Source organism: Cervus elaphus, chromosome 33 (genome assembly GCF_910594005.1).
Source record: "Cervus elaphus chromosome 33, mCerEla1.1, whole genome shotgun sequence".
NCBI lineage: Eukaryota > Metazoa > Chordata > Mammalia > Artiodactyla > Cervidae > Cervus > Cervus elaphus.
The window spans coordinates 22,001,918-22,012,028 of NC_057847.1; the positions used below are offsets into that span (position 1 = coordinate 22,001,918).

The 10,111-nt window shown below is 35.6% G+C and overlaps 1 protein-coding gene across 4 annotated transcripts; it reads right to left on the minus strand.

Moving 5' to 3' along the window:
• Positions 1–1,638: 1,638 nt before the first annotated feature.
• PJVK (pejvakin) lies at positions 1,639–10,066 on the minus strand. Of its 4 annotated transcripts, none has more exons than XM_043894582.1 (7): positions 9,996–10,066; positions 8,126–8,193; positions 7,201–7,396; positions 6,540–6,681; positions 5,335–5,452; positions 2,617–2,715; positions 2,000–2,422 (listed from the first exon to the last, which is right to left on the minus strand). In XM_043894582.1, the coding sequence occupies exons 4-7, from the start codon at positions 6,609–6,611 to the stop codon at positions 2,130–2,132; spliced, it is 582 nt and encodes a 193-aa protein (XP_043750517.1). In that variant the 5' UTR covers positions 6,612–6,681; positions 7,201–7,396; positions 8,126–8,193; positions 9,996–10,066; the 3' UTR covers positions 2,000–2,129. The 4 variants fall into 4 exon arrangements, with proteins under 4 accessions (XP_043750513.1, XP_043750517.1, XP_043750516.1 ...); XM_043894581.1 differs by having other exon boundaries at positions 9,931–10,033; XM_043894578.1 differs by lacking the exon at positions 9,996–10,066 and having other exon boundaries at positions 1,639–2,422; positions 8,126–9,913.
• Positions 10,067–10,111: the final 45 nt, after the last annotated feature.

Genomic DNA, 10,111 nt, shown 5'->3' on the forward strand with positions numbered 1-10,111 from the left:
TAGCCCACCAGGCTCCCCTGTCCATGGAATTCTCCAGGCAAGAATACTGGAGTGGGTTTCCATTTCCTTCTCCAGGGAATCTTCCTGACCCAGGGATCAAACCCAGGTGTCCCGCATTGCAGGCAGACTCTTTACCATCTGAGACACCAGTGAAGCCCATAGAAAAGTGTGCTTAGGTAGTAAATAGCTCTATTCAAAACAAGTAAGTTTAAAACAGTTTCTTCCATTTTATGAAACTTACTCTTTCCAAACCATTGTTTATTGATTATCTTTTAACCTCTTTATATATACTGCTAGAAATCCTATAATTTAAAAGTATAAGGGGACTTTCCTGGCCATTCAGTGGTTAGAATTTTGCCTTCCAATGGAGAGTGTGGGGGTTCGATCCTTGGTTGAGGACCTAAGATCCCACGTGCTTCCTGGTCAAAAAACCAAAACATAAAACAGCAACAATATTGTAACAAATTCAATATAGACTTTAAAAATATTCCACATCAAAAAAAAAAGCATAAGGGCAATACAAATCTCACTAGGTTAGTGAATATCACATATGTGTAGTACAGAGCTAGACACTTCATAAAATAAAAACATTTACTATCTTTTCCTGTCTCCCAATATTTCTTCATTCCCATAACCCAGTTTTATACCTCCTCCTCACTTAACTCAGTCTTCAACTTTCATCACTTTACTTTCCTCAGAAAAACCTGCTCAGTAGTAAACTTAAGTTGATAACACAATATTATACTTTGGTTTAGAAACTGTCCCCATGTCTATATCCATATAAAAGAAGTCACTAGAGCCTTTTTTGATCAGTATACTCATATTTGCACCTGAATTATATACTCTGCAAAACAGAAATGTCATGAAAGCTATACTGGAAATTCTCCTGATACTGTTTCTAATTCCCACCTTTCTATCCCATTGTTTTCATACCAAGTACTTTTAAACTTATGTTTTGAAAAATCATAGATGATGTCATATGAAAATGGAAATTTACTTGAAAACTATTCATGTTTAAATAAATTTTAACCCTTCTACATACATACAGTAAACAAGTAAATATTTCATATTTACACAATTGCCTAACACCTTCATTGGCATATGCCTAGTACTGACTGCTGTACTATATACTTTGAGTTCTGGAATTTTAACAGTACTTCTGTAATTATTTTAATAATGCAAGTAAGTGCATATGCAAGTCACTCAGTTGTGTCCGACTCTTTGCGACCCCACAGACTATACAGTCCATGAAATTCTCCAGGCCAGAATACTGGAGTGGGTAACTTTTCCCTTCTCCAGGGGATCTTCCCAACTCAGGGATCAAACCCAAATCTCCCTCATTGCAGGTGGATTCTTTACCAGCTGAGCCAATTATTTAGGTTTGTATATGAAAAAATTTCACGTCTTACAGAGTAGATGAAAAAGGTCTCTGAGAACAAAGTATGTTAAATGTTTCAAACACTTTCAAAGAAGAGAAGTAAATGTGTCCCAGCTGCCTTAACTTTAAAATGACAGTACTGAGTTCTTATAAAGACAAAGCTGGTGTGCACATATATACCCACATCATTGAATGGCAGCCCATTACTACGATCAGTCACACTTAACTATGTACACAAAACCCCACACTGAGCTCGGTGTGCTTTTAATTTGATACCACAATTAAACATTTAGGATTACATTAAATTATTAACACATTTTTCTCATTTTACCAGACCTAGGGAAATAGTTAAAGCATCAAAAGGTTGCCACTTGTGCATTCCTGTCATCCTCAAATATTGAATTAAAAGTCGATTAAAAATAAAACATATCTCGAAAGTTTGTATGTAAAATGGTAGACTAAGTTCCAAGTAGATTCAACTGGCAGATTTTATAAAGGAATGTCTATATTCTGAATTTTAAATATAAGCCTTTCTGATATAAACAATATTATTAATCTTCATGACAATTTCTGAGGTAGACACTATCATCTCCATGTTATAAATGGGAAAAATGATGCCCAGACAGATTAATTTCTCATTCCTCTCCCTCTTTAATTTGCTACAATTCATCAAAGTGAACCAAGATAATTTTGGAAAGGTGTGTGGCACAGTTGCACCCAAAACACCAGCAAGGTACATTTGTTTTCCATTTTATTTCATTCTCTTGTGCCAAATATCAAAACAAGGAACTGCATGAAGTCGCACGTACTTCTGCCCATCAACAGAGCACTGAAAACACCCATAAACAGTCTCCCTTTTAAAGTTCCCCATTCCACAGAGTATGCAAGGTCCTTTTGGAATGTTGTGATTAAGTAAGTTAACACGGATGTGAGTACCTTCTTTGAGTGAAATATCACTCATGCTGAGAGGTTTGTCATAATAGTCAGAAAAAAGATCATCTAAGTAAAGCTGTGAACGAGAAATGGCATCCATCACTCTTCTATCTAAAAGGATAAAAACAGACATGTGTTAAAAGTTAAATAAAAAAATGTATAGCCAGACTGCATTTATAACTATGTGTAAATCTAAACAATCAGTCATGCAATTTGGCTTTTAAATTTAAATTCTTAAAGACAAGATTAATAAAGAGAACCTCAAGTGTTAATCTGAGAAGGAACAAAATCTTCAATGGACATACTTCTCTCAAATAGTAGATTTCTCAATCTGTAGAGCAGTGCAAATGTTGCCGTTTCCTCCCTTTCAAATCCTCCTTTTGACACTGAAGTGACACAAAGGTCTATAAAAAAATTTTTAGAAGATGTTAAGTTATAACCTGAACAACTCATATTTTATTGGGAGTTTTAATTGTGGTTGAATTCTGGCACATGCCATTCATTTTATTTTTTAAGTTAAATTTCACATATTTTTAGAAAAGGTAGCATTTACATGGTACAAAATTCAAAGAGTACAAAAAGAGGATACAATGATAAATAAGTCTCTTCACTGACCCCAGCTTCAGCTTTATACCCCAGGGGTAACTACTGTTGTGTGTACTTATAGAAATACTCCATGTATTTCACAGGCATAAAGGCTATGTAAATATGTATGTAAGTACGTACATATATAATATTTTAGGTTCCAAGATTAATAAATATACATCTCTTTAAAATATCATAGAGATTATTCCCTGTCAGTAGTATCTTTAGTGCTAATTCTTAACAGCTTCACAGTATTCTGTGTGGATGTACCTTATTTAACTAGAGGGTACAGGTTTTTACAATTATACTGATCATTAGAAGTATAAACTGATAGAATTGATACATCCATCAGAATTTAAAATTACATATATTTTAGTCTTATTTAGACTTCTAGCAATTTATCCTACAGATATACGTACACACATGTGAAATTTATACTTAGGAACAGACTGCTATAGCATTGTTAGGTTTTGAAGGATTCTTCCTACTATATCACTGTCATTATTGGCAATCAATTTAAACCAAAAAGCTGCTGAAAAACACGTGTCATTCCAATTCTTTGCAAGCATTACTTATTAGCATATTAGCATGTCTGGGGTCATAAACAGAGCAAGTATGTTATTATCTGCTTCTATTGGGTCCGTGCTGCATTTCTTATTAATTCTAACGGTGCTTTCATTTTCTGATGATTTACCTCTATGTTAAACATCTGTATTAAAGGATATTTTCATAGTTCCAGCCAACATGGTAATCTAGGAATTAATAAGCAGGTAATGAAATAGGTGTTCCAAAAGACTCAGTGCAATTTTAAACTTCAATACAGTGTGCTTGGATACCCCACCATGCTGCTGCAGAAGTAGAATTGCTACAAACTTGCAAAACATCATTTGAAAGTTTACTTGAATTTCTTCTAAACTCTTTTAGTTTTGTAAATCTTAGACATTAAGATTTTTAATTTTTTGTTTCAGTCCCTCCATCTTAAGGTTATTTCCCATCTTCTACTATTACAAACTATCTTTATACACGTCATTTCACATATGTGTAAGTATATGTGTAGGATAAATTCCTAAAAGTTTAAATAAGACTAAAATATGTGTAATTTTAAATTCTGATGGACACTATCAGTTGTATCAGTTTATACTCAATGATCAATATAATTGTGAAAACCTATACCCTTTAGTGTCCCAAACAAAATTTACTTAACATGTTTTGTTTTGTTTAACTCATTCTCTCTTACAACAGAACTGCAAAAACAAAAACAGGTCTAAAAATGTTTATACGGACTTATGGTTGCCAGGGGAGGGGTGGGGAAGAACGGAAGGAAGGATAGTTAAGACAGTCTGGGATGGACATGTATACTCTGCTATATTTAGAACGAATTACCAACAAGATCCTCCCGCATAGCACAGGGAACACTTGTCAATGTCATGTGACAGACAGGATGGGAGGGAAGTTTGGGGGAGAATGGATACACTCATATGTATGGCTGTGTCCTTTTGCTGTCCACCTGAAACTATCGAAACATTGTTAATCAGCTATACTCCAATACAAAATAAAAAGTTTAAAGGAAATAAAAAACCAACAAAAATGTTTATAAATGGCCATGGCTAAGGGGCTCCCTTGCCTAATCCTTGGGTTATACCTAGACTTGAGCTGACTGGTCTCCTAAAATTAAAACTTGATGCAATGTAGAAATTTAAAGTGACCTGAACTGCAGTATTATATAAGATGACGGTTCTAGGGAAGTATTTGTACCTTTAAGGTTTTAGGTAGTCCAGGGTCAGGAGAGCTGGGTCTATGAAAGGAAAACCTGAAGAAAGGTTGTCTTATGCTAGCTTGGGTGCCCTGACACTTTGTGGCACCCTACTGTGTATACCTCCTCTATTTGCCATCTTCAATAACTACCTGCGCCAGTTCTAAATCACTTCAGTTGTGTTAGACTCTCTGCAACCTCATGGACTGTGGCCTGCCAGGCTCCTCCGTCCATGGTACTCTCCAGGCCAGAATACTGGAGTGGGTGGCCATGCCCACCTCCAGGGGATCTTCCTGACTCAGGGATCAAACCCGTGTCTCTTAATGTCTCCTGCATTGGCGGGCAGGTTCTTTACCACTAATGCCACCTGGGAAGCCCAAAAACTACCTATTAGAAGGTTATTTTTTATTTTCCCATGTTAGTCAAGAAAATACTTTGCCAGTGGATTGCATTCTAGCTCTCAACTATAACTGGAAGTGGGGTGTTGGGAAGTCTACAGCTTTTTCCAAGAAACAAGGATGAGGTTATGGTAGGAAGAAGGGACTGTTGGGTCTTTCCCAGTCATTTCACCCAAGCGTGATATTGACAGTGCTGACAGATCTTCATCACTAGACACTCAGGGAGAGACAGAGACAGAGATTCTCACTATAATAATTTCAGTGTTTCACGTAAATCATTCACTCACCAAAGGCACCATCCAAGTAAATGAAGAGTTCAAAAACACTGAAAGCTATGGTTGTATGTGCTGGAAAAACAATAGCTTTGTCCCTTCCCTTGGGATTCTGTTCATCCATAAAATGAAACTATATTAAATAAATTAAACAACATTGTTAAGGAGTATAACATGTAAAGGATATATTTTTGGAGAAACAAAACATTCCCTACAATCCTACCAAAAACAAACAAACTCTTCCGCCCCTCCAAGTAAAGAACTATCCTACTTGAATTCAACTGTTTATAGCAGAGGTTCAAATAAACGGTCCAATGGGGACTCCTGATCTATATTAGGAAATACTTGTTACTTTCTCATTTACTTTGTACCCAAGTCAATGACTAGGGCTACCACAAGGGTGATGCTTTGGGTCATAGGAACCTTTTCCTTTCAACTGCAAATCCACTGCCTTTAAGGCCTACATTTGTTTTTAGCCTACTGTGTCCACTGTTCCAAAGCCCCCAGAGCTTTCAGCAGCTTTCCAAAGCAATCACCAACAATTAAGTAAATGTTTTTCATTCAGTTCATGCCCCCAAAATGATCCAATATTAAACAATTTGGTGGGCACTTAAATGTAGCCACTTCATTTGCAAAGACTTGAAAAGATTATCAATGTAGTCTATCTTTCTAATAATTCATTTTAATAAAACAAATCATCATTATGTGTCATTATTAGGCGAATGGCAATGACAAATAATGTCATAACTGAGCTAAAAATTAAACACCAATAACTTTTCAAGATTTTTTTAAAGGACTTAACACTGAATGAAGCATGTTTGGCCATTGACAATGTTATTTTAGAAAAATCAATAAAAATATAAACTCAGCTTTTAAAATTCAAGTATAAACTCTATCACTTAAAAATAAAATCGAAGAGTTCAATAAACACACTCAGTCTGTATTCTTAAAACAGCATTTAAACAGTACTCTGAGGGACTCCATTGTACACATTATTTCACAAGTATTAGTATTTTTTTATACTATTTTACATGTTTATAATTCAAATTTTCTTGGATTTCTTTCTTCATATGCTAAAACAAAGCCATTAGCGTGCAAAATCCTATATACAATTGCAGCTCTTTAATTTCAACATTTGACAAAATACACAAGGCTCTTGAATACTTAAATTCCCATTGCAGCTTTTGAGTAAGAGAAATCCAATGAGTCTAATGGTTTACCCTCATGGCTTCCCCACGAATTCCAGCGTGCACAGACAGTGAGCACTGCCGTGTGGTTCGGATGCTTTCCATGACCACACACAATATTGCCTTTCTGCTGCTCCTTGACTGACGTATCAAACTGTGGTCAAAATTAATTTTTCTAAAATCAAGAAGACAGACATTCACAAGAATCTGTATCATCTAACTATGTATAATCAAGTAAATTCTGCTTATAATGTGTTACTATTCATGATCCACCTTAATTAAAAGTAAATCAAGGCAGTCCTAATACAAATCAGAAAGTATGCTCAAAAGAAATTCAATAATCTGCCTCTCCTATTTCATTAAAACATGTGTACTAGAGGAGTCTGTTGGAGGAAACTTTTAGGGTATTTGTTGCAAGCAGATTCTTGAAGTCTTGTAATCTTATAATTTAGCAAATGTGTGCAGAGCCAAAGCGATCTTGCAGAACAATTAAATTTTGTTTAAAACAAATGATTCTGGATATCTACACTTATCCAAAGTTTGAGTATATGACTAATTTGTAGTATTTCAAATAAGTCAAACAAATTACTCTAGTAAAATATAACTGGAATGTTTTAAACACTTTGTAATGAAGTTTATATAATTAAAATGTTTAAAGAAAACATGGAAATATATTAAGGATTATTATACTGACCGTGTAGTAATTTCCTTGAGTAATGTTGATACTTCCACTTCATGTTTGGTTACTACACCAAATGAAGCTTTTACTGCAATGGAATCTGATCCAGTAACATTAATCCCAACGTCATTCACAATATGGTTGCCTCGTCTTCCATATAGTGAAACGTCTGATTCATCTTCATAATTCAGTAGCTGATAAGATGAAATACCTTTAAAAAAAGAAATCAATATTTTAAATGTCTTGAATTCATCTAATGTAAATATAGAGTAATACATTAATTTATCATTTAAAACTTGATTACCCAATTGTTGAGAATGGTACCATCTCAAATCAAGATGAAAAAGAGCAATTCAATTAATTTGACAAGAGAAATAAATATCCAGAATACTTTAAACGAACTCAAATTTTCTTTCAGCCAACAGAACACTTAAGCATCAAGATCCAATGATTAGTAGAAAGAAAAACAACTGTTTATAAGAAAAGTTTGACAAAATGTCAATTTAATTTCTAAACTAGCCTGTTAATACATTTAAGCTTACCAACCATAAGAGAATTAAAAAATAAATGCAAATTAATTTAATCTCATTTAACTATGTGAGATAGGTAAGGCTGAATAACAGCCCCATTTTATAAATGAAGAAATATATTATTATGCCATATTCTAAACTGATCTGATTAAAACAACTTATAAAATAACTAAAATTAAATTATACAATAAACTTATAAAATACATTTGAAATTATTCAATCAATAAGAGATTTGATACTATACAAACATTAAGCATTGTTAACATTATTACTGCTACAGTAATAAAAGTTGTTTTCATCAATGAAAATGTGTAAATATTACCAATGTAAGTAGCACAGACAACCTACATTTAGATTACAAATAATATACGTGAATGAGTAATCACGCCCAAACAAACATTGAAACTTACCAGCTGAAATTTCTCTGTCTCCTAGAAGAATATCTTTCAGTGTAAAAGGTGTTGAGGTAAATTTATATCTAGGAAACAGAAAACATCGCTTCTTTTTGACCACCAGACTTAGAGGTTGGTATTTGTCAGCCTCACTGAGGCTTGGAACAGGAACTAATCTCCCTCCATCTCCAACTTGTTTGACAAAGCTCTTGGTAGCAGCAGCAAACATATTAATACTAAATCAAAATGTCATCCACTGCAACCCTCAGACAACAAATCCATATTTTCAAAGAAAATCAGGCCTAAAACTAAGCCTTGCCTGATTTTAAATATAATTGTACATGTAAAAAATACAAAGCGTGGTCTCAGCAAGTAGCTTACCACGATACAATTCACAACACTGCCTCCCTGGTATGCTCAGGCAATGAATTATAGATTAACAGTGTAGAATAACACACTAAAAGCAAGTCAACTTGGAATTGCATCTATAATCCTAAAATATCCACAGAAAACTAGTCATCTTCAGACATCACCAATGTCCTTGGGGAGGATCGCAGTTGATAGTGGTTTGCCAGGTTCGAAGGAAGCAAATGGCCCTTTGGGGAACAATACAACTTAGCCACTAACATTAGCCCTGGACACCATCTACAGTGGACCTAGTCCAAAGGGAAGTCCTTCACAAATCCATCATGCCAATATTGGCGACAGAAGAGTATTGTTTCTCTGTTATAGTCCAGTGTATTCTTGGAACATTTCATTCATTTTCCTTGTATGTTTACAAAACCAAGTGATTAATATAAAAATAAATTCACAGAATATAAGGAAACAATTGCATGCAGAACTTTATAAAATACTAAATGAAACATATTTACATGTAACTGCATCAACTCTGACTTAGGGGTTTCTTATCTTAAGCTACTACATAATATCTCTTTGAAATAGAGTCCTGCTGCATTTATTTTCTTTTTGTTTCACCATTATTATCCCAGTTACTCAACATTTAATGAGAGCAATATAGAGTTTAGGCTTGTTTTTAAGGAATTTTATGGCTAAAAATAAATTTATAAGCAAATCTGAGTGCTGAAATAATGTACTGCCATAGCTACGTGGATGTTAACATTCTGAAATAGTGGCTATGTGGTACTTAAACATATTCATTAAAGTATATCAATGAAAAGCAATTGATACACTAACATCTATACAAGGGGGAGGTGGAGGAAGATAAAAACAGGCTTAATTCAAGCCTCAATCAGCTTGATTAGATTCCGGATAATTTTTTTCATTTGATCTCTAGTATCCAGGGCTCCAGAGTAACAAACAAAAAGTTTCTAATAATGTCGCTTCGTGTGAATAGAATTGTGCAAGGCAATCTCCAGAAACGAGAAGACACAAGAAGTCATTTCTGCACGTGGCAAGCAAAACCCCTAGAAGCCATAGGACACTTAATGTCGCTGTCTGATCCCCAACAAAGGTGGTACATCCCAGGCAAATGCCATCACAACCAACATAGGTGTTCAGAAACAGCATTAATTAGGAGCGGTTCCACAGAAAAGCCTTCGTTTACTCCTAACGTGCCTTGCTGGGATCCGCTGGCCCAGCACTCACCAGGCGACAAAAGCCTGGAAGACAATGAAGCCCATCCTGGGTGAGAGGCGCGGGTCTCCGGGAGCATCTAAACGCTGGGCTCCAGGACAAGAGGACCCACCCGAGCCCTCAGGAGCGGATATACTGCAAGTCTTAGGCTTCGGGCCCAGGCCCGGGGAGGCCATTCTCCAGCAATTCTGCATTTGGAATTTTGAAATTATTTTCTTAACGTGACGTACCCCTCCTCTTCCCCGTCCCCGTAACCTGGCCAAAAAAAAAAAAAAGGTTGAGCTTCAGGCCTCACAGACTCTGAAGCTTGCCTGCCCGGCGACAAGCCTCTTTTTGAGCAGGGAATGGCCTCCTTTTAAGGACACAGAACTGCGGTCTCCCCGAGTCGGTGGGCCGAAGGCTGAGCACCGG

What these genes read in the sequence shown, in the direction of transcription:
- PJVK (XM_043894578.1), bottom strand. Translation starts at nt 8,336, where the DNA reads ATGTTTGCTGCTGCTACCAAGAGCTTTGTCAAACAAGTTGGAGATGGA. An exon ending in TTCGTGGGGAAGCCATGAGG is followed by an intron (nt 5,453 to 6,539) that starts GTAAACCATTAG and finishes TATTTAATATAG; the next exon opens with TTTCATTTTATGGATGAACA. An exon ending in TTACTTGGATGGTGCCTTTG is followed by an intron (nt 2,716 to 5,334) that starts GTGAGTGAATGA and finishes ATTTTTTTATAG; the next exon opens with ACCTTTGTGTCACTTCAGTG.